This window comes from Taudactylus pleione, unplaced genomic scaffold (assembly GCF_031769625.1).
Source record: "Taudactylus pleione unplaced genomic scaffold, aTauple2 ptg000363l, whole genome shotgun sequence".
NCBI lineage: Eukaryota > Metazoa > Chordata > Amphibia > Anura > Myobatrachidae > Taudactylus > Taudactylus pleione.
Window position 1 is genome coordinate 1,832,056 of NW_028284764.1, and position 24,943 is coordinate 1,856,998.

Here is a 24,943-nt window from a genome sequence, read left to right on the forward strand (position 1 = left end):
AGCTGGCCCCAACGGCCGCTTCTTTGTCAGATGTGACCTTTCTGGCTGAATCTGGAAGGTCCGGCTAAATCATACAGAACACCGTTAGCGTGGTCGGACATTGGCCACACTTTCGGTCTGATGGGCCGGTCGTCTGATCAGATTTACCATCGTTCCTGGTCGGCATCTGACCGACTCCGAAGTTGTATGGTGAGATTTTATTTTGTTGATATTTGTGTCTTAGCCTAATATTACTTTATTTGTGTCTTAGAAGTAATTACGTGTCGGCTTACAGTATGTAAAGGAAGGTCGGTATACTCTGCGGTGTGGAAAGGGAGGCCGGTATACTCTGCGGTGTGGAAAGGGAGGCCGGTATACTCTGCGGTGTGGAAAGGGAGGCCGGTATACTCTGCGGTGTGGAAAGGGAGGCCGGTATACTCTGCGGTGTGGAAAGGGAGGCCGGTATACTCTGCGGTGTGGAAAGGGAGGCCGGTATACTCTGCGGTGTGGAAAGGGAGGCCGGTATACTCTGCGGTGTGGAAACGGAGGCCGGTATACTCTGCGGTGTGGAAACGGAGGCCGGTATATTCTGCAGTGATGCGTTGTGCTCTCCAGATGCTCCCATAGCTGTAGTGATGTGTTGTGCTCTCAGGATGCTCCCATAGCTGTAGTGATGCGTTGTGCTCTCTGGATGCTGCCATAGCTGTAGTGATGCGTTGTGCTCTCAGGATGCTCCCATAGCTGTAGTGATGCGTTGTGCTCTCTGGATGCTGCCATAGCTGTAGTGATGCGTTGTGCTCTCAGGATGCTCCCATAGCTGTAGTGATGCGTTGTGCTCTCAGGATGCTGCCATAGCTGTAGTGATGCGTTGTGCTCTCAGGATGCTGCCATAGCCGTAGTGATGTGTTGTGCTCTCAGGATGCTCCCATAGCTGTAGTGATGCGTTGTGCTCTCAGGATGCTCCCATAGCCGTAGTGATGCGTTGTGCTCTCAGGATGCTCCCATAGCTGTAGTGATGCGTTGTGCTCTCAGGATGCTCCCATAGCTGTAGTGATGCGTTGTGCTCTCAGGATGCTCCCATAGCCGTAGTGATGCGTTGTGCTCTCAGGATGCTCCCATAGCCGTAGTGATGCGTTGTGCTCTCAGGATGCTGCCATAGCTGTAGTGATGCGTTGTGCTCTCAGGATGCTCCCATAGCTGTAGTGATGCGTTGTGCTCTCAGGATGCTGCCATAGCTGTAGTGATGCGTTGTGCTCTCAGGATGCTGCCATAGCCGTAGTGATGCGTTGTGCTCTCAGGATGCTCCCATAGCTGTAGTGATGCGTTGTGCTCTCAGGATGCTCCCATAGCCGTAGTGATGCGTTGTGCTCTCAGGATGCTCACATAGCAGTAGTGATGCGTTGTGCTCTCAGGATGCTCCCATAGCTGTAGTGATGCGTTGTGCTCTCAGGATGCTCCCATAGCCGTAGTGATGCGTTGTGCTCTCAGGATGCTCCCATAGCCGTAGTGATGCGTTGTGCTCTCAGGATGCTCCCATAGCTGTAGTGATGCGTTGTGCTCCCAGGATGCTCCCATAGCCGTAGTGATGCGTTGTGCTCTCTGGATGCTGCCATAGCTGTAGTGATGCGTTGTGCTCTCAGGATGCTCCCATAGCTGTAGTGATGCGTTGTGCTCTCAGGATGCTGCCATAGCTGTAGTGATGCGTTGTGCTCTCAGGATGCTGCCATAGCTGTAGTGATGCGTTGTGCTCTCTGGATGCTGCCATAGCTGTAGTGATGCGTTGTGCTCTCAGGATGCTGCCATAGCTGTAGTGATGCGTTGTGCTCTCAGGATGCTGCCATAGCTGTAGTGATGCGTTGTGCTCTCAGGATGCTGCCATAGCTGTAGTGATGCGTTGTGCTCTCAGGATGCTGCCATAGCTGTAGTGATGCATTGTGCTCTCAGGATGCTGCCATAGCTGTAGTGATGCGTTGTGCTCTCAGGATGCTCCCATAGCCGTAGTGATGCGTTGTGCTCTCTGGATGCTCCCATAGCTGCAGACTGACCAGCATAGACAGGGAGAGGTCGCTATAGTTCTGGGTCTGTGTACACCTAATTCCCACCCGAGGGTTATATACGTGTCGCTGATATCGCTCTAGATTGAGGCGTTCTTCTCAGTAATATTTGTGTCCCAAGATGGACAATTTCTGCCAATCCCAATAACATCTGACAGACCAGTAAGAATACATATATATATCTTTTTGGGGAGATGGAACAGCACCTATCCCAAAATTTTGCTATGATGACAAGCAATTATGCTGTCCCCTCCCCCGCTCCTGCGGATAATGGGGAGAGTAGTCTCCTGTCTGGTGGATGTTGTGTCTGTTTTGTGGATTGTCACCGCTAATGTGCTTATCTCCCCCTTTGTATTGGCTCCATGCGATGTTATGCAATGTTCCATATTCGCATCAGCTCTTGTATTGAAATGATCCTTCCGTGAACCTTTCATATAAAATCCTGTGTACCCCATAGGGAATATTGTTATGTTTAAGTTATTGTTATTTACATTGAATTGCTGCAAACTACTCTATGGGAGGCGCTCTGTGGGAAGGCAGGGAGGCGCTCTGTGGGAAGGCAGGGAGGCGCTCTGTGGGAAGGCAGGGATGCGCTCTGTGGGAAGGCAGGGATGCGCTCTGTGGGAAGGCAGGGAGGCGCTCTGTGGGAAGGCAGGGAGGCGCTCTGTGGGAAGGCAGGGAGGCGCTCTGTGGGAAGGCAGGGATGCGCTCTGTGGGAAGGCAGGGATGCGCTCTGTGGGAAGGCAGGGAGGCGCTCTGTGGGAAGGCAGGGAGGCGCTCTGTGGGAAGGCAGGGAGGCGCTCTGTGGGAAGGCAGGGATGCGCTCTGTGGGAAGGCAGGGATGCGCTCTGTGGGAAGGCAGGGAGGCGCTCTGTGGGAAGGCAGGGAGGCGCTCTGTGGGAAGGCAGGGAGGCGCTCTGTGGGAAGGCAGGGAGCCGCTCTGTGGGAAGGCAGGGAGCCGCTCTGTGGGAAGGCAGGGAGCCGCTCTGTGGGAAGGCAGGGAGCCGCTCTGTGGGAACGCAGGGATCCGCTCTGTGGGAACGCAGGGATCCGCTCTATGGGAACGCAGCTGAGTAATTAATTATCAGACGACGTTATGGCTCGTGCTGACCTGGTTTTACCTTTTAAATTATTTTCGCTTTAAAAATACGGTGTAACTCGACGGAATCCCTCCGTTATTTCAGGCTAGTAAATGAGGACCTTGTGTCCCTTTGTTGCCGGAGCAGCAACCTTTATTTTGGAAATAGTGCGTGCATCCTGCCATATTTGTGGCAATAGTCACTGAATCGAATTACAAAAATAAATCCCTAGTTCCCCATCAAGACAATGTGTAAGTATGCAGAGCTACAACAGCCCGAGTACCCCAATTTTCTACTTCAGGGTCCATAGGGGGTCCACAGGGTTGACCTTGGGGTTATAGCTGGAACAGGATCCATGGGCACCACACAGTTAAGCTTTTAGCTCCCAGGATGCACTTGGGTCCTCCTCTATACCCCGCCCCCGAGCCACAGGCACCCCAGTGTAAGCTGGTGCCCGGCCGGAGTCGGTCACCGCGCAGGGGGGCTGCAGGAGCAGCCCCCAAAAGCTTTTATTTTAAGTTAAATTTTATTTATTTTTAATCTATTTTTACTACAGACGGCAGCGAAGGGCTGTCTGTACAGACGCCCACGCTGCCGCTCTGATCCCCGACTGGCGCCGCGACGCCAGTACTGATCTGGGGATCGCGGCGGGAGGGCAGAGTCCGTACTAGCCGGACTCTGTCTACCTCCCAGGACTGCTGCCGGAGTCGCCGGGGATTCAGGTAAGCCGCGCGTCGCTGGCTAGCGGCGGCGCGCGGAATGCCTTAAATGCAGTCCTTTAGCCTCCGGTCCGGGGGACAGACCGGAGGCTGCTGGCAGTGGCGGCGGGCCCCCCCCATAACCCGTGGGACCACTAGACCACCAGGGATAACCGGCAAGCGGGAAGCCAGCATCCCTGGGGTTAATGGCCAGCCAGGGGAGGAAGCCTTCCCTGTCAGCGGCTCCTCCCCTCAGCTCAGCGCGCCTTTCAGCACGCAGTCTGGCGTCGCTGAGCTGCAGATTCCTCGGCCACTCCTCCTCTGAGGTCTCCAGCGGCCATTTTCCCAGTGGCAGCGCAGATCTCAGGGAGCACGCGGACCGGTCCCCCTGTGTACCTCTCCCCTGATTAAGGACAGCGTACACAGCACTATAGCCCTCCCAGACACTGAATCTGGGCAGGTTGATTGTAGTGTAAAGGTGCAGTGAGTATATCTTCCTGCATGGTATGTGACTTTTTGCTAGTGCTGCCTGTCTGTGCTTATTTTCCGCTTACTGTCAGCTTATACCTATCCCTTTACTTCTCCTACAAGCCCTGCAGGTGTGTGGGGGAGGGGCGTTTCTACTGACCTCACTTATATAGATCACGTATTTGTGAGGTCCGTCACATACAGTTGTGTGCTACTCAGTGCCATATTGTGGGCTGTTGTTCAGCACACCGGTGAGTGCGTTTTACTTCTACCCTGGTGCCAGATATATAATATATTCTGTCATGTCAGACGAGGAGGTTGAGCGCTCAGTGGCTCCGGTGTTGGCCTCCTGCGGACGCTGTTCTGCAGGAGTAGATAGGGAGGATTTGTCACAGGATGGCCTGTGTAGTCGATGCCAGGTGGCTCCTGGCCCATCCAGACCTTCTCTGGCGCAGGAACCACCGTGGGCGATGTTTTCTCAAGTGCTGGTGTCTATTGCGGACCGTCTGTCGGTCCCGACTGCTCTCCCTACTAGGGCGGTGCCCCAGCCGACCATCCCCCATTCCCCGGGTGTCCCGCAGTTATTGCGGAGTCCTCCTGGGTCTCAATCAGTTGGTCCCTTTGGGGGGTTGCCTATGTATATACAGGCTTCCCCTGTGCCGCAGCAGCCTGTGGTACCTTTTCAGGCCCCTATGGCGACGCCTCCACCATGGGTGGATGTGCTCTCCAACTCCGTGCAAAATTTGGCGGCCGCTTCCTCGGCTTTTCAGTCAATGTTGCAGACTGACATGCCTTCTAGGATTTCTAAACGCCCACTCATGGCACGGGCTGCTCAGGTATCGGACTCAGAGGGTTCCTCAGATGATGGGGAGGTCCCTGATGACACTGACTCGGACGCCTCGGTCCAGGAAATGGATACCAAGTCGTCCATTAATGTGCGAGCACTAGTTAGGGCGGTGCGAGCTATTCTTCTTATAGAGGATGAGGCACCGGTTCCTAGGTCGAAGTTTCCTAGTTTCAAAAAAACTAAGGTGGCTTCTGCGGTGTTTCCCCTGTCTGATCAGTTGACGGATCATATGGCGGTAGCTTGGCAGGCGCCCAGTAAGAGATTCCTTCCTCAGAAGCGGTTGGCTTCTAATTACCCCTTCCCTGAGGCACATTGTAAAAAATGGGAAACTCCACCGGCGGTGGATTCCCATGTCACCCGTTTAACTCGGGGCGCCACCTTACCATTACCGTCGATATCCTCGCTGAAGGATCCCACGGACAGGAAAGTTGAGACTTGCTTAAAGTCTATTTACTCCCTCTCCGGGGCGGTGGCCCGACCGTCCATGGCCATTTCCTGGGTGGCCAAGGCCATTGAGGGGTGGGCCAATGCATTGGAAGATACCTTCCCGGACGACGCTCCGGATGTCCAGCGGGCGTTGTTGGGACAAATGAGGGACGCCGCTTCTTACATTGGAGAAGCTTCTTTAGATGCTAGTCTGCTGACCTCGCGGGTATCGGCTGCAGCGGTGTCTGCCCGCCGATCCTTATGGTTGCGGTCCTGGAGAGCGGACTCTGATTCAAAGAAAGGTCTGGAGGCCTTACCTTTCAATGGGGAATTACTATTTGGTCCGGACTTGGACAAAATAGTGGACACCCTGGCTAAATCCAAGTCGGCCTTCCTCCCTTCGGCGGCACTGCCTGCTAAGGTTCGGAGTTCGGCTTTTCGTTCCTTTCGGGTTCAGGGTAAGGCGAAAGGTCAGTCCTTCCCGAGACAGTCTGCGAGTAAGACGGCCTCTAAACCCAAGAAGCAAGCCTGGAGTGCTCGGCGCCCTTCTTCCAAGCAGGAAGATAAACCTGCGGCCTGATGGGACGGGCCTCCCTCTGGGGGACCTCAGAGTGGGAGGCCGACTTCTTCTATTTGCCCAGTGCTGGCACAATACCACCACGGATGCCTGGGTTCGAGAAGTGGTCTCCCAGGGGTACGCCCTGTCTTTTCGGCACAGACCACCCCACCAGTTTTTCTGCACAAGTCCTTCTCAGGACAAGACCAAGGCGTTACAGGTTCAGGAGGCTATAGAGTCCTTGCTGAAAGCAGGGGTCATTGTTCCCGTTCCTCTATCACAACGAGGGACGGGGTATTATTCGTCTCTGTTTCTGGTGCAGAAACCCAATGGTTCTCATCGCCCTATCCTCAACTTGAAGTCTCTGAACAAATTCCTCAGAGTTCCCAAGTTCAGGATGGAAACGTTACGTTCCATCATTCTGGCGATGGAACCGGGGGATTACATGGTGTCCCTGGACATCCAGGACGCCTACCTCCATGTTCCGATAGCATCTTCACACCAGCGGTATCTGAGGTTCGCTATCCTTCAACACCACTATCAGTTCCGGGCGCTACCCTTTGGTCTCTCCACGGCACCGAGGGTGTTCACGAAGATTATGGCGGTCATGGCCGCACATCTTCGGAACCAGAATGTACGGCTGCTGCCGTACCTGGACGACCTCCTGTTGCTGGCGAGCTCCCCGGAGGTACTGCTTCAACATCTCCACCTGACGATCGCTTGCCTGCAAGCACACGGGTGGTTGATAAATTGGAAAAAGTCCTCCCTGATTCCATCACAGCGGATGGTTCATTTGGGAGCCCTGCTGGATTCGCGTCAGCAAAGGATCTTCCTGACTCCGGAGAAGGTCGCCTCACTACAGCTGCGGATACGCAGTTGCCTGAGCCGTTGCCGCCTGTCGGTCCATTCGGCTATGAGAGTTCTGGGGTCCATGGTGTCGACATTCGACATGGTGGAATTTGCCCAGTTCCATTCCCGGCCCCTGCAGGGGCTGATTCTATCAGAATGGAACGGGTTACCTCACCGGATCCGCTCTCAGGTGCTGGTGTTGTCTCCGGACGTTCGGCTATCTTTGGCTTGGTGGCTTCAGACAGCTCATCTGGTCGAGGGGCGCCCATTTTGGGTCCCGGACTGGGTCCTGCTCACGACGGATGCCAGTCTCCGGGGTTGGGGGGCAGTGACCGGCTCTTTGTCGCTTCAGGGTCGTTGGTCAGCGGAAGAAGCACTTCTCCCCATCAACATCCTGGAACTGCGGGCAGTATACAAGGCCCTGCAGTCGTCCGGCCCCGCTCTTCACGGAAGGGCGGTACAGGTGCAGTCCGACAACGCCACCACGGTGGCGTATATCAATCACCAAGGCGGAACTCGCAGTCAGGCAGCGATGTCGGAGGTGTCTCGTATCCTGTCTTGGGCGGAGGGTCACATTCCAGTGATCTCGGCGGTCTTCATCCCCGGAGTCCTCAATTGGGAGGCGGACTTCCTCAGCCGTCACGACGTGCATCCCGGGGAATGGTCGCTTCACCCAGAGGTGTTTCAGCTACTCGTGGACAGGTGGGGACTGCCGGAGCTGGACTTGATGGCCTCCCGTCACAATCACAAGTTGCCCGTTTACGGGTCAAGGACAAGAGACGCAGGTGCAAGTCTGGTGGACGCGCTGTCGCTGACATGGACGTTTCACCTGGCGTATCTGTTTCCTCCGATTTCCCTGCTTCCTCGGGTTCTGCGGAAATTCAAGCAGGACGGCGGCATGCTCGTGCTGGTAGCTCCGGCCTGGCCCAGACGTCCTTGGTACTCCGATCTGAGGAGCCTCTCCATCGACGTTCCGTACCTTCTTCCTCAACGTCGGGACCTGTTGTCTCAGGGGCCCTGCCTTTACCCGGATCTGGGTCGGCTGTCTTTGACGGCGTGGCTCTTGAGACAGCCGTCTTGAGGTCTCGGGGCTTCTCCAGTTCGGTTATTGGTACGATGCTCAGGGCACGCAAGCCTGCTTCAGCACGGATTTATCACAGAGTGTGGCACACTTACTTTCAGTGGTGTGAGTCCAGACTTTATGATCCTCAGGTGTTCCGAGTTTCTAGGATCTTGGAATTTCTTCAGTCAGGATTGGATCTCGGCTTACGCCTTGCATCTCTGAAGGTTCATGTGTCCGCCTTGTCCGTGTGGTTTCAACGGCGGATTGCAATACTACCAGACGTTCACACCTTTTTCCAAGGTGTTATCAGGATCCAGCCTCCCTTTGTGCCTCCGGTGGCTCCTTGGGACTTGGCGGTGGTGCTACGGGTCCTGCAGGGTCCTCCGTTTGAGCCTCTTGAGGCGGTGGAGCTCAAGTGGCTGACATTTAAGACGGTTTTTCTCCTGGCAATTGCTTCGGCCAGGAGGGTGTCTGAATTGGGGGCGCTTTCCTGTCGCCCTCCTTTCCTAATTTTTCACCAGGACAGAGCGGTGCTCCGCACTCGTCCTGAGTTTTTGCCCAAAGTGGTCTCGAAGTTCCATATTAATCAGGAACTTGTTGTGCCAGCTTTTCAGTCCCCTGATCTTTCAGCTGGTGAGACTTCCTTAGATGTGGTCCGGGCGCTTAGAATTTATGTAGACCGGACGGCTTCGGTTAGGAAGTCTGATTCCTTGTTTATCCTCTTTGGTTTTCACAAGAGGGGTTGGCCTGCCAACAAACAAACGTTAGCCCGTTGGCTTCGTTCCGTTATTTGTGAGGCTTATGCACAGGAGGGCTTACCTGTGCCAGCCTCTGTTAAGGCTCATTCCACTCGTTCTGTGGGTCCCTCTTGGGCTGCTAGACGTGGCGCTTCTGCTGTTCAGCTGTGTAGGGCGGCCACTTGGTCTTCAATTCAAACGTTTTTGAGGTTCTATGCGTTTGACACCTTTGCCTCTCAGGATGCATCCTTTGGGCGCCGGGTACTCCTTTCAGCACAGGAGCGTCCCCGCCCTTAGTTGTACTGCTTTGGGACATCCCCAAGGTCAACCCTGTGGACCCCCTATGGACCCTGAAGTAGAAAACAAGAGATATGGTAAGAACTTACCTTTGTTATCTCTGTTTCTACGAAGTCCATAGGGTCCACAGGGCGCCCGCCCTGACGCACCTGGCTTCAAATGGGCTGTGTGGCTGGTCACCGGTTTTCCGTCTCCTATTGCTGTGAGTATGGTTTCTTGTGTGTTCCAGTCTTCCTTCTCTCTGTTCCATATTCTCCTCCGGCCTAGGCTGCTTACCAACTGGGGTGCCTGTGGCTCGGGGGCGGGGTATAGAGGAGGACCCAAGTGCATCCTGGGAGCTAAAAGCTTAACTGTGTGGTGCCCATGGATCCTGTTCCAGCTATAACCCCAAGGTCAACCCTGTGGACCCTATGGACTTCGTAGAAACAGAGATAACAAAGGTAAGTTCTTACCATATCTCTTGTTATTGTTGGATGGATTATTATTTCCAGATTATAGTGTGTAGTGTCGCTTTATAATGCCCTGCGGTGATAGTTTTAAATAGATTATGCTGAAAGATCACACAGGTAATTTTACGAGTTGAGTGGTGTGCGGTTACACTGCCCCCTGCAGGCTGTCTGTGATACTGTGCATTTCTATGTCTGTCTCTGAGCAGTGTGTAACCTGTTCTCCCTCTCTCCTGAAGCGATCTCCGTCCTGCCATCCTGCCAGTAAAGGCAGACGTGTAAGAGGCTGTCTTGCTTTGTGTGCTCCCCCTTTCCTGCCTGTGGTATAAATGTCTTTGTTTTACACGGTTCATTTCAGGCTTCTTCTGCTATAGCTGTTGCATGCTGACCGGCTGCTCTCTATGCTCTTATGTCCTCTAGTACCCCGGCAATAATAACACGGGGGGATATCGGTTCAGCATTATATTAACCATCGCTTGCACAGTGCAGTTTTAGAATGGCATTAATGTACTGAGTTGTCTCAACAAAATGATGTTACTCCCACGATGAGCAGTTGCTGCGTTATTTTTCACTTACCTCCGTATTCACCCATGAATTAATCCGGTCACGGTCTATATGTAATATCACATTAGTGGGCTTTATTACTGGTCTAATGCAACGCCCCGAGATTAACCTCACCCCCAGATCAGGTCTGGGATCGGCCGCACACCCATGGTTTTGTCTTATTCTACACCTGAGAAATAATTTGTGCCACTTTCTAAAACTTTAAACCCGGCATATACAAGGAGGCCAGGAATACTCCTGCTGTACTAATAACTGAAATCTCCAGCTCACAAGTAGATAGTTTAGAAGCGGTTTTAAACTTTCTGCTTATTTTAATAGCCGTAAGCAGGAAAAAATTTAATATTAATAACTTTCAGATCATCTTATTGGCAAATGATTGGGGGGGGGGGGGTGTTAAGAATTGTTTGAGAAAAACAGATACAAATAATTATTAAGATCTGATAAGTAGATTATTAAAGTATAAATGGTCAGATAACATTATCGTAGCAGGGTGTGATCTCATTGTATTTTGGGTCATGGCTGATGAGGGAGTTACCAAACCTCTGTAGTGTACAAATATATCTACACCCGCAGATGGGAGTGCTGCCATTTTAACCAACAAGGTAGGAGATTGATCTAGATTAGGGGTGGGCTATAAGCGCCCCCAGCTGTTGTAGAACTACACATCCCAGCATGTCCTCTCCACAGTTTTGCTATTTGGCCATGCTAAAACTGTTGCAAGGCATGCTGGGATTTGTTGTTCAACAACAGCTGGAAGGCAGACTACTGCTCATCCTTGATCTAGATGTAAAAGGAAATATCGTGATTTGCAAATGATACTAACTTATTACGGGAGACGCATCCTGTTTACAGGGTCCAGTAATGGTCTTTTCCAAATCTCCAAGGTGCAAACCCTCAACGCTGTCACTATACATACTATGATCTGTGACCCCCCCCCCCCCCGCCTGCTTTCTAGCTTTACAAGGCAGCGCCCAGATATGGGTGGTTGGGCGGCTCTATGGCATTATTTGGCACGTGCTGATTATAGGAGCACAACTACACCTAATTCTACACAAAAGTAACAAAAAATATAAAACAGCCAGTCCCCGATGCCCTGGGCCCCCACTCTTAGCATTAATGTGATACGCGGGTGACGTTTAAACTGGACAGTTTTTTAAGAGCAAACTACATTTGACTGCATAAAGGACGTGGCCTTGAAGTGCGGACGTAGGTCTTACATCGATGTATCGTCCCCGCTGGCTGCTCCCAGGGTCTCCACAGATTCAGGTGGAGAATAATTTTACAGGTGGGGGCCTAATCCCACTGGGCCTGCTCCTGAGATGTTCTCTATGGAGAGAGGGCGCCCATAGAGAAGCATTGCGGGGACGTACAATGTGCGGTTTGTAAATGATATCATGCGTTTAATATGAAGGACCCCTGGCCTTGTTTAGTCATCCTCCACCCACCACATGTTATCTCCCTTCCCAGCCATTGGTACCTGTCCCGGGAGCCTGTCCCATGTCTCCTCATTAACAACACTAACCAGTGCACGGATAGCGGTCCTAGTGCGGGTCTCTCTAACACCACTTACAAGCATTTGTGTCTTGATTTGTATTTGCTGTTATCTTTGTGTTCTGTGTATACAGTTATAGAGAGAGTAACTAAGTTACGCGGGATCTACGCCCCCAACACCTGAGTCACCCCCCATTCTATGATTTGCCGGAGTTAGGCTGCTTGTTCTACCTGAGTTGCATTCATCCCTTAGAATCAGGGGGAAGGTCGCCCAACATTTCCGGCTATTGAGCAAACTCTCCCCTTTCTGTGTTTTCAGATGGATTCAGTGGACAATTTTACCCTGTCCAACACGCCGTCACGCGACGAGGACATGAAATCTCAGGTCATATCGCGCTCCAGATCGCCGTCAACCATGAGCGACATCGAGCCCAGCGAGGTACCTGCTGCCTGGTCTCCGTTTATAGTGCCCACCAGTGTGTAATGCCGGGCACTCGTGCAGTGGGCACTTAGTTGCTTGTTAAACTATATTTTTAGAATTTCCTCTGCTGCCCTCTGGTGGTAACAAATGAGTATTTTGTCGTATGCTGTTGTCTCCAGGATAATTCCTTATTTTCGGGCACAGTGTAGAGAAGCAGGCATCCAGTGGCACATAGACGTGGCATCTGCAGCAGCCTCTCTGCCCGTCATCCTGCTGGCTGGCTGGCACTGAGCCCTCCAGCATTATCCAGAGTGGCTGACAGTTACATATTGCTTTTCCAACAAAAACTAAATAAGTGATACGGATTAAGGGATATGAATGGAAGAATTGGGGTAATTCTTCATTTATGCACTTAATGGGTTAAACTAAACCTACCGACTGCTGAAAGAAAGTGGGGGGGCGTTTTAAAACAGAAGGCCAAATGTATTCGGATTCGCTTCTGAGAGAGGGATTTTGCCTTTACAAACATTTCTGTTTTAAATCCCCTGCACAAGTGCCCCAAAAATTGTCACTTTCTCATAGCTGGACCCTATTACATTTGGGGAGTTTGTCTGGATCTGGCAGAGATTTACACGGTGCTGTGATCCGTTACATGTAGTTGAATCGCACATTTCTGCTGTAGCAAATAGTAAAATGTCTTCACCAATGGCAGGGAATGTTTATTACACCTAATGCCTAATGTATAGTGATTAATATCTTTTCCTATGAAGGTTTATATTGTGTTGGTGGAAGCACACAGCTGTTATAGCGTGTGTGTGTGTGGGCATTTGGTTGGCATAGTGTGCGGGTGGGCAAACGGCTAGTATAGCACATGCATGGTTGTTATAGGGGGCATGTGGCTGGTATAATATGTGTAGGAGAAATTGGCTGGTATGGAGCAAGTAGTTTTTATAGTGCATGTGTGGGTACATGGCTGGCATAGAGGCTGTGTGGCCGGGAGAGTGGGTGGGGCTATGTGACTGGTATAGTTGGTGTGTGGCCAGTGTAGTGTGTGTGGATGGGGGCACATGGCTGGTATAGTATGTGTGGGGGCTGCACATGGCTGGTATAGTATGTGTGTGGTGCACGCTGCTAGTGTGAAATAAAATACATTACTATATATTTCCCTGACATCAGATGTTGGCAGGGATCTGGGTAGTACAGGGCACATGGCTGGTATAGTATATATCCCTGGCATCAGACGTTGGCAGGTGTTCTATGTTTCAGGGATCTGGGTAGTACACAGGGCACATGGCTGGTATAGTATATATATATATCCCTGGCATCAGACGTTGGCAGGTGTTCTATGTATCAGGGATCTGGGTAGTACACAGGGCACATGGCTGGTATAGTATATATTTCCCTGGCATCAGACGTTGGCAGGTGTTATATCTATAAGGGATCTGGGTAGTACAGGGCACATGGCTGGTATAGTATATATTTCCCTGGCATCAGATGTTGGCAGGTGTTCTATGTATCAGGGATCTGGGTAGTACAGGGCACATGGTTGACATTTTACATCTTATCCCTACAGACAGCTGATCACCCTCCTCGCTCAGCGCAGACACCAACAATCAGAGCTTCATACCTCAGCTCCGGCTCCTCCGCCCTCAAGGTAACGTACATGGCGCAGCAGTGATAGCATTCATACAGATCCGGTGCAGGAGGCCCGGGAAAGCCGTCAGCACCCGGCTGTGGTTCCCTCTGCATGGGCGGGACATGCTAGGCAGGGGTGGAGCTTGATATGGGAGTCAGCTGACACAACTCATCCCTCACCCTCTGGCTGGTCACATGACCTGGCTCACCTGTCACTCACAATCCCTACAGGGAACACAGATTCTACTTTCCCAGCAGTGACAGGGATTTCAGGGAGAGCTGCTCTGTTTGCAGCGCTGGCGTTTGGGCATAGCCACTGATGGCTGGGACTTGTAGCCCTACAACAGCTGGGGAGCCATAACTCTAAATGAAAGTGCTAGAGCTCACATGGAAATTGCCCTAGTGATTGGAGCGTCTGTATTAATGGATAACTCGTTTCCCGTGCAGGGCTGGACTGTGCTGTGCTCGGTGAGACGAGCGTAGTAGAACATAGATTGGAATGTGTACAGGACAATGCCGTGTGTAAAGGCTTTGATACAGATGTGTCCTCTTACATCCTTGTCGATCGCACTACAGACGTGCACACGCATCGCGCCATGCTATTAACTGCAGCAGCATACGCTATGGTGTGCACTGCGATCGCATCATGCAATCCTACGGAGACTCTGGTGCGAAAGCAGTGCGCGTATACGCTCGCGGGCGCACGCCTCTCACCATGCCTGCCGCGATTTGCCACGTTCAATTAAACCGCCAATAGTGGGAGCAATGTCCCGCGATGCAGGGGAGAGCATATGTTTGACATATACAGTACTCCAAACAACGCGGCTACATCGATTTTTGTGTTTACAGCAGCAAACAGAAATCGGCGGTGTAGGCTTCGCGCAGGATTCGGGAAAATTGCACCCCCATTTCGCGGGTAATTGAATGGACCCCCCACCCTATGGAGTTATTTGTTTTTCCGTTGGTCTGTGATACAAGCTTATAGTTGAGTTACAGTTTCCAATGGCAGCCAGTCACATGGCCTATGGTTTAGGCAGCAGAGGGGCTTTGAGACCCTGTGGCATAACTTCCTCAGCCATCACCAAGGAGCTTCTTGACTGACTGGCAGCAGCAGCCGTATCAATCTGCCATAGAGATTGAGGTTACAGACGGAGCACTGAGGTATAAGAGCCATTCCAGATGGCCCCTGGGGTACAAACCTAATAGACAGAAACATAAAGTATAACTGCTATGAGGGAAGGCGCGATTACACCAATACGTCATACACCTGTGCGTCACCAAGACCATGAATAATATCTTTTTGTCTTATAGCCCAAAGCCCACCAGTTTGTGGTCAAGTCCTTCAACACGCCAACGAAATGTAACCAGTGCACCTCTCTGATGGTGGGGCTGATCCGACAGGGGTGCACCTGCGAGGGTGAGTATAACGGAGCCCCCAGATTTAAGCTGACCACACACTGTCCTCTCCGGTTACTGCCCGGAACATAGAGAACACCACACAATATAAACCCACCCTAAAAATAAAATTATACCAGAAAAAAACTGAAAAATAACTGAAATTTTTTTAATAAAAAAGTTTTTTTTTTTTTTTTCATTTAACTACATCCCCATCAGGGGATTGTACGATCCAGTAGGAGGAGTAGTACAGACACAGTTATTGAGGAAAGAAAATCATTTTCAGAATAAATGTCACAAGACTAATCCTCCTATTATGAAGTTGTCACATCAGATTGGACAATATGATAGACTTCCATCTTTAACCTAAACCATCTTTAATAGTCCGACCTCCGTATTAGATCGCTGTTCAGGTGTCGCCTGCTTACAGCTTAGCCAACAGCGCCTTAGACCCTTCAGCTCTCCGCCAGGGCTCAGCAGCCGCGGTTCGCCCTCCAGACTCCACAATAGAGGAATAACAGCGACTGTTCTATAAAGTCCAGATTATCAGCATCTAAAGCAGTGGTGTCAAACCTGGGCCCCCCAGCTGCAGTGGAACTACACTTCCCAGCATGCAGTGCCACAGTTTTACTATTAGGGCATGCTAAAACTGTGGCAGGGTATGCTGGGATATGTAGTCCCACAAAAGCTGAAGGGCCCGAGTTTGACACCACTGATCTAAAGCATCCAGTATAAAGCTGCCCCAAATGCGGAAAATCACAAAGTTCTCTGCGTCCAATGCAGCAACTGAATATAATCTATGCACCTGGGCCGCCATCTTTAAATACATTCAATAAATGTGTATTCCACATATGTAAGTTCATATTATTATTTAATTATATATAGTTCATAGAAAATAGACATGGCATACAAACACCAAGAAGCGTGCATAGTAACATAAAATAAATAGAGTTTCTATAACGTTATTATACAGTGTTGTGTACAGCGCTGTGTAATTGGTGGCGCTATAAAAAATAAACAGAATCCTATAAATTCTTATAAAGTAATCTCAACGTAACTTTCATGGCGCCTCCTAAGGAAATAAAGCACCGTACGGCAGATTTAGGGCTCATTCACTCACATGTTGGGAGAATTTCGTGAAAACTACCACGCGCTTTAGTTTCGTTTTAAAGCGCTGCCTTTGTACCATGTTTTCTGCGCACTTTTCCTGCATCGCGCTCAAATCTGTATCTTTATTTCTCCTGGTTTTTATGTTTTTCATAAAAAGAAATAAAAAAACACATTTAAAGCAGATCGGTGTAAACGAGCCCTTAATAATCCCCCCCCAATGTTATTTCATGCTCTCAGCCGATCTCTCCTCACTTCCATATTATGACACTTAGAGGTACAATCTCAGATTCTGTATCAGATTATACAGGTAGCGGTCCGGTGTGCGCTGCCCCCTACTTTGTACGCTCGATACTCTGTCTCTCGCACTCTGTTGCAGCACATCTCTCCCCCCTTTTCCCCTCCAGCACACGCTTCCTGTAATACTGTGCCACTTAGTGACTATAGGGGGACAACTCCATGTAATTCCCAGATACTATAACCCTTCTCCCTCCTATACACGTTCTCTTCCTATTCTCTCCCGACCCTTCTCCCTCCTGTACACGTTATCTTCCTATTCTCTCCCGACCCTTCTCCCTCCTGTACACGTTATCTTCCCATTCTCTCCCGACTCTTCTCCCTCCTATACACGTTATCTTCCCATTCTCTCCCGACCCTTCTCCCTCCTATACACGTTATCTTCCCATTCTCTCCCGACCCTTCTCCCTCCTATACACGTTATCTTCCCATTCTCTCCCGACCCTTCTCCCTCCTATACACGTTACCTTCCCATTCTCTCCCGACCCTTCTCCCTCCTATACACGTTACCTTCCCATTCTCTCCCGACCCTTCTCCCTCCTATACACGTTACCTTCCCATTCTCTCCCGACCCTTCTCCCTCCTATACACGTTACCTTCCCATTCTCTCCCGACCCTTCTCCCTCCTATACACGTTACCTTCCCATTCTCTCCCGACCCTTCTCCCTCCTATACACGTTACCTTCCCATTCTCTCCCGACCCTTCTCCCTCCTATACACGTTATCTTCCCATTCTCTCCCGACCCTTCGCCCTCCTATACACGTTATCTTCCCATTCTCTCCCGACCCTTCTCCCTCCTATACACGTTATCTTCCCATTCTCTCCTGACGTTCTGTGTCTTACATACGGTGGATCACGGTTTTGCTGCAGTCATTGACGATGTTAGTTTCTAGTGAAAGTGAGAGAGTCTGTCAGTGGCTGAGACCACACAACCGTCGCGCCGTTACGTCCTGCGACCACTTTGTGACCACGGGCAATTGACTTTGTTTTCCTGTATCCCAGTATACACTGTGCTGTAAGCTCAGCTGCGCAGGGATGCAGTGAACGTACATGGTAGTGTATTTGTGTATCGTCCTCGCTGTCAGTGTGTCCCGTTCCCTAATGATGTTTTATTTGCCTTTGCAGTGTGTGGTTTCTCTTGCCACGTAACCTGTGCGGATAAGGCTCCCTCCGTCTGCCCCATCCCTCCCGAGCAGACGAAGGGGCCGCTGGGCATCGACCCCCAAAAGGGAATAGGGACAGCGTATGAAGGCCATGTTCGAGTAAGTGAGACTGTGCACGTGTTACAGACTGTGACCATTTGCAGACGCTATTGTGTATTACGTACTTAGTACAACGGGGGTATGTAGTCACTATGGGGTCTATACTAAGCCTTGAAGAGAGAGAAAGTACCAACCAATCTGCTCCTGTCACTTTACAGGCTGTGTTTGAAAAATGACGGGAGCTGACTGGTTGGTACTTTATCTCTCTCCGAGGCTTAGTACCCCATGTCAACATGCATGGTAGTAGAAACATAGAATTTGACAGCAGATTAGAGCCATATGGCCCATCTAGTCTGCCCATTTTGGGTTAGGGATGGGTTAGGTTAGATTCGAGGGTTAGGTAGGTTGTTAGTAGTTAAGGGTTGTTTGGGTATTAAAGTTAGGGGTAAAGGTGCATACACACGTAAAGATTATCTGTCAAACCAACCAACTAGATGATTGGTTGGAATGAAAATCTGGTAAGGTATGAAAGCAAATGACAATCAGCAATCTGCTCCCAAACGGCAGAAAATGGACAAAAACTGTTGTTTGAACAAATTGTTTAGATCAAACATTTAACAAACTTGTCTGACGACCATTTTCCTCTGTTTTCTGGCATTTAGGAGCAAATTGCTGATCATTTACTCCCATATGTTACCAGATTTTCATTCCAACCAATCAACTAGTTGGATGGTTGGACAGAAAATCTCTACGTGTGTACCCAGTCTAAGTCCTAACCATGTTCAGCCATCACATAAAACAATGATTTAGTTTATATTGTTCAACTGTTCCGCAAATCACACCGTAATTCCCACACTTCCGCTGACCCTACTGATTCTAAAGAAATAGTCTGAGTATGGGTAACTACAACTGATCAACGCCGCTAAATTGCTCTGTCTTAAATAAACACCTACTCAGTAACTGTGCTACCCTCAGGAATATCCCCAGAGCACGTGACACCAATTACAAGCACGTCATGAAATCACATACGCTTACATACACAGGTGATTTTGCATGAGGCTAAATGCAGATTGGGAGTAGAAGTCTTGCAGGATGGAATGGAAATCACATATCTTGTGATTAACTGTTATACAAATCACACTTCGTATTTTCCACATCCAGCCGACCCTACTGATTCTAAAGAAATAGTGCGTCGGCATTGTGAATGTTGACGGTCCCAATGTCGAATTAAGGCTGTAATAGTAGAAACGTTATGTTGACATGCCGACTCAAAATTTTGACCAAATGAAAGAAAGGTTACACTAATTCACATAGGGAAGGTTACTAGAGGTCACTGCATACTGTACACAGGCTGCTAATTACCTCCACTGATAGACTCCTGTGTAATATCACACAGACACTGATAGACTCCTGTGTAATATCACACAGACACTGATAGACTCCTGTGTAATATCACACAGACACTGATAGACTCCTGTGTAATATCACACAGACACTGATAGAATCCTGTGTAATATCACACAGACACTGATAGACTCCTGTGTAATATCACACAGACACTGATAGACTCCTGTGTAATATCACACAGACACTGATAGACTCCTGTGTAATATCACACAGACACTGATAGAATCCTGTGTAATATCAAACAGACACTGATAGAATCCTGTGTAATATCAAACAGACACTGATAGACTCCTGTGTAATATCACACAGACACTGATAGACTCCTGTGTAATATCACACAGACACTGAATGGACGTGTTCTAAACAAGTATTCAGCCTCCACTAACCTGCTATGTAATATGTGTCTGCAAGTAACGGATTTACCGCTAGGCAACAAAGGCGGGTGCTTAGGACCTGGTGGGTCCAGGAGGGGTCCACCGACAGGGCTATATATGGAAGGTATGGAATGCTGGGCTGGCTGCCGGGTGCCTGCTCCAGTGCCTGTGCCTCCTGCTGTGTGTTCTGTTGTGCATGTGATGTCATGATGCACGGGCATATGACGTCACACATGGAGAGAGGAGCCGGTGCACAGAAAGGAAGGGGAGTCGTACTGTAGATACAGCGGCTGCCTGCTCCTACCGCTGCCTTTATTGTTCTTTTCATTTTGTATCTCACATGATCAGCCTGGGGGGGTGTTTGTGTGGGGGTGGGCAGTGTTATTTCAAGTACAGTGTCAGTAACCGCCTGATTTTTTGGAAGGGGGGGCTTGTGGGACACACTGATTGGGATATATTATATTTCAATATGATATTATACTCCATTAGTCTGCTACAATCAGGGAGAGGGGGCACTGATATATAATGCAGGCACACTGACTCTGGGGTGTAATAATGGGTATTATAAGGAATGGGGGACCTGCTAGGCTGCTACAATCAGGGAGAGGGGGCACTGATATATAATGCAGGCACACTGACTGAGGGGTGTAATAATGGGTATTATAAGGAATGGGGGACCTGCTAGGCTGCTACAATCAGGGAGAGGGGGCACTGATATATAATACAGGCACACTGACTGAGGGGTGTAATAATAGGTATTATAAGGAATGGGGGACCTTTTAGGCTGCTACAATCAGGGAGAGGGGGCACTGATATATAATACAGGCACACTGACTGAGGGGTGTAATAATGGGTATTATAAGGGATGGGGGACCTGCTAGGCTGCTACAATCAGGGAGAGGGGGCACTGATATATAATGCAGGCACACTGACTGAGGGGTGTAATAATGGGTATTATAAGGGATGGGGGACCTGCTAGGCTGCTACAATCAGGGAGAGGGGGCACTGATATATAATACAGGCACACTGACTGAGGGGTGTAATAATGGGTATTATAAGGGATGGGGGACCTGCTAGGCTGCTACAATCAGGGAGAGGGGGCACTGATATATAATACAGGCACACTGACTGAGGGGTGTAATAATGGGTATTATAAGGAATGGGGGACTTGATAGGCTGCTACAATCAGGGAGAGGGGGCACTGATATATAATGCAGGCACACTGACTGAGGGGTGTAATAATGGGTATTATAAGGGATGGGGGACCTGATAGGCTGCTACAATCAGGGAGAGGGGGCACTGATATATAATGCAGGCACACTGACTGAGGGGTGTAATAATGGGTATTATAAGGGATGGGGGACCTGATAGGCTGCTACAATCAGGGAGAGGGGGCACTGATATATAATACAGGCACACTGACTGAGGGGTGTAATAATGGGTATTATAAGGGATGGGGGACCTGCTAGGCTGCTACAATCAGGGAGAGGGGGCACTGATATATAATACAGGCACACTGACTGAGGGGTGTAATAATGGGTATTATAAGGGATGGGGGACCTGATAGGCTGCTACAATCAGATCAGGGAGAGGGGGCACTGATATATAATACAGGCACACTGACTGAGGGGTGTAATAATGGGTATTATAACAGTGCCTTCCCCTTTCCCCCTCACTGATTGTAGCAGCCCAGCAGGTCCCCATCCCGTATAATACAGTAGTGTATAGATCCCCTTCAGTAGATGTGCCTGGAGTGAGGGCGGAAGTGCGCTTCCATGCCCATAAAGGCCACCAATAGAAGAAATTTGTCCCCTCGCTTTGCTCGCCACGTATCGGGCACGTTTATATCCCCCCCCTTCCCTATGTCCACGGGGATAGTAACGAATGACGTTGGACAGTAACTGATGACAGGGACTATAGTCATTGTTAATGTCAGTAATGTTTAAAGCTTTAAAACAAATAGAAGGAGGACAATTGACAGATAATGTAAAGGTGGGTACACACCAGAAAGACCTATCTGCAGATGGTGGTGGTTCCTACACATCACTGCGGTCCCGCTGGCCGTGGGTTGGCGTCGCATCCCCCTCCCTGCCGGCCTCTGCTGTAAGTGTACAAGAGGTCAGCTGGCCCGCCCGTACACACAGTACAATGAGCAGATATATTGGGCATAGGCTGGCCCGCCCGTACACACAGCACAATGAGCAGATATATCGGGCATAGGCTGGGCATCACAGCCGACGCTATATGTCAGTGACCAACGTCGCTCACAGACATATCGCTGATACACACTGGCCGACGTGCACACTATATATATATCGGCCTTTTGATTGAATGGTGGATATGTCGGCCAGTGTGTACCCAGCATAACGGGCATAAATCGGGAACGAAAATAATGTGCTATGGATTGGGAGGGGGGCCCCAGATCGCTGTCTTGTTTAGGGCCCCATGAGCTCTAAATCTGGGATTATACTGGAATTGAAGGACACCGGTATATATAACCTGTATATATTCTCCATACAGTGAAACCACATCAATATTGCTGGTAATGATATGGGGTCATCTTGCTAATGTATAATAAGTATTAGAGACACTAATACAATTCAGTGTAAAACTATTGCAGGCTCCCCCGGTAATAGAAAGACTGTGAGAAGAGTATTATCAATAACTATAGAGAGACAATTATTCTTACGGGCACTGAACCAAAGGGAATTAATTTATTCCATCAAGCCGGGACATAAATTCCGCATTCTCTGCTAATAGGCTTGATGTACCCAGTAATGAATAGCAATTCATTGGCAGATCCTACATCTCTACAGAGCTCTCCGGCTTATTAATGAAATGATACAATGTATCGGAGAGCTAAAACGAATCAATCAATCTTATCAAGCCTTGCCAGGAACGCAGTACCTCCTGCTAAATGCCCGATACATGACTTCACAAATAACCTCCTGTATCTGCAGAGCCTGCGGAGCTCTTTGGTTTATCAGCAAATAGATACAACGTACCCTTCAAGATAATCTCCAGCTCTTATGTGCAACCAATTTGATACATAACGGCGATCTATTGCAATAAGCCACACTTCTCTATGCAGCATTGTTACCGCTAATAAGGCTTAGCAACATATTATACAGCGGATACAGGACACGCTCAGCTGATACTTTGTTTTTATTTCAGATTTGGAACATGACAGATATTTATCATTCTGAGCCCAAATAATGAATGCAGTGACTACTGATAATGACATTTACAAACTGTGCGGTATGAACCGGTACCATCACATCCGCAAAAATAACCTTTATTGCCATTTAAATACAAGAATTACTTACGATATTGAACCAAAGTTATATATCCGGTGCTTACTGTAAATCAGGCTGATATTTACCAGCTGATGACTGATAGAACCACTTCTAATGAGCGCCAGCATAAACCACCTATATAGGTGTTTATAGAGGATTAGATACGTTATTACAAATAGGAGGATATCAATATTGGCGCTATAATTGCCAAGCATAACCTTTCTTTTAAATATTTTGTATGTGTCTGTTGTCATTTCAATTACGTGTCATTTTCCCTGATTTTTAATAAAGACCAGTAATAGTTATATTTTATTATATTACAATTCTGGAACCTAGTGCCCCTATCCTCTCTTCTCTCCTTCCTTCTCCTGTCTATAATATGGTCTAATGAGGGACATAGAAGGCTGCACCTCCCTGTCTACATTATAGCAATACAGGGTGTATTATAGTAAAACAAAGCACAGCTGTTTATTTCATGCATTAACACTGGTGCACTGATTCCTTTCCATTCCAAAGTTACCTTTTTTTTTTTCTTTTGTAGTAACTATGGCCCGTATTCAATTTGGAGCGAAAAGCCGTTTTCGCGTGTATTTGGCGAAAACTTTTCGCCGATGACGTAATTTACGCCTGTTTGGGTTTTATCCATATTCAATTTTGAAGACTTTCCGCCTAGGCGGAAAGTTAATGCAATGTAATAGGCGGAAAAGTATCGCCTATGAATAGCAGGCGGAAAACAGTGCAGAATTGGGGTTTTGGGGTGCAACGTTGCGGGAACCCCCGTGCAGCCTTCAGACAGTCCCCCAAATGTAAACTGTGTCAAAAAAAAAAAAAAACACTTAAGGACACCCCAAAAAATTACTTTAAATTTGGGGGTGAAAAAAGAAAATGTTGGGGGACAAAGTTAAAAACTAGCGAACTAGACTCTGGTGGGGTCCCCAAGTATGCCCCAGGTGTTATTTTCATTGCAGGGGCTTGCGGAAGGTGGATTTTTCAACTTTTGCAACTTTTAAATATGCTGACCCCATTTTCAAGTACCCCAAATTTGCTGGGATAAGTTATTTTCTGCAAAAAATACTCCTGAATACTATTCTGCACCACGTATACTAAAACGTTATTTAGCAGTTATTGAGCCCGTTTAAAAACAACAAATACCTTCAGCAAGCCAAATCGGGGGGTACCATAGCTAACCCCCGTGTCAGAGCATCTTTTGGGGGGTGTCAGGCTGATTTCCCTAAATCTGACGCGACTTTCCGCCTGTTCAAGTTTCTACTTCAGGGTCCATAGGGGTCCACAGGGTTGACCTTGGGTATAGCTGGATCTGGATCCATGGGCACCACGCAGTTAAAGCTTTAGCTGCTCTCAGGATGCACTTGGGTCCGTCCTCCTCTATACCCCGCCCCCGAGCCACAACACCTCAGTTTGAGTTGGTGCCCGGCCGGAGTCGGGTCACCTGCGCAGGGGGGCTGCAGGAGCAGCCCCCAAAAGCTTTTTATTTAAAAAAAAAAAAAGAGCCTGTTAGATTTTTCTTTTAAAACAGAGGCTCTAGTGTGGCAGCAACGGGCTGTCTATGCAGACGCCCACGCTGCCGCTCTCCTTCCCCGCTGGCACCGCGACGCCAGTACTGCACTGGGGATCGTGGCGGGGGGGGCCAGAGTCCGTACTAGCCGGACTCTGGGTCCCTCCCTGGACTGCTGCCGGAGTCGCCGGGGATAAGGTAAGCCGCGAGTCGCCGATTAGCGGCGGCTCGCGGGTATTGCCTGCACATGCAGTCCTTTGCCCCCGGTCCTAGGGGACAGACCGTGGGCCGCTAGCGGTGGCGGCGGGCTCCCCCTCTGAGGAGGAATACCCCGTGGGACCACTAGACCACCAGGGATATATTGGCAATCGGGAAGCCGGCAAGCCCTGGGGATAATAGGCTAGCCAGGGGAGGAAGCCTTCCCTGTCTTGCGGCTCCTCCCCTCAGCTCAGCGCGTCTTTCAGCACGCAGTCTGGCGTCGCTGAGCTGCAGACTCTTCGGCCACTCCTCCTCTGAGGTCTCTGGTGGCCATTTTCTCTGTGGCAACGCAGATCTCAGGGAGCACGCGGACCGGTCCCCCTGTGTACCTCTCCCCCGATTTAAGGACAGCGTACACAGAACTCTAGCCCTCCCAGACACTGAATATGGGCAGGTTGATTGTAGTGGAAAGGTGCAGTGAGTATATCTTCTCTGCATGGTATGTGACTTTTGCTAGTGCTGCCTGTCTGTGCTTATTTC

The 24,943-nt window shown here is 49.5% G+C and overlaps 1 protein-coding gene across 5 annotated transcripts in view; it reads left to right on the forward strand.

Annotated features, from left to right (window-relative positions):
* CDC42BPA (CDC42 binding protein kinase alpha) overlaps nucleotides 1-24,943 on the forward strand; it is a 289,477-nt gene that overhangs the window by 222,450 nt on the left and 42,084 nt on the right. For 2 of the 5 annotated variants that reach the window (XM_088444439.1, XM_088444443.1), the window contains exons 22-26: nucleotides 9,739-9,822; nucleotides 11,874-11,993; nucleotides 13,549-13,629; nucleotides 14,922-15,027; nucleotides 17,536-17,672. In XM_088444439.1, the coding sequence (XP_088300565.1) occupies nucleotides 9,739-9,822; nucleotides 11,874-11,993; nucleotides 13,549-13,629; nucleotides 14,922-15,027; nucleotides 17,536-17,672 (528 nt within the window). The remainder of the gene's footprint in view (nucleotides 1-9,738; nucleotides 9,823-11,873; nucleotides 11,994-13,548; nucleotides 13,630-14,921; nucleotides 15,028-17,535; nucleotides 17,673-24,943) is intronic. The other 3 variants (XM_088444441.1, XM_088444444.1, XM_088444442.1) reach the window with 2 other exon arrangements.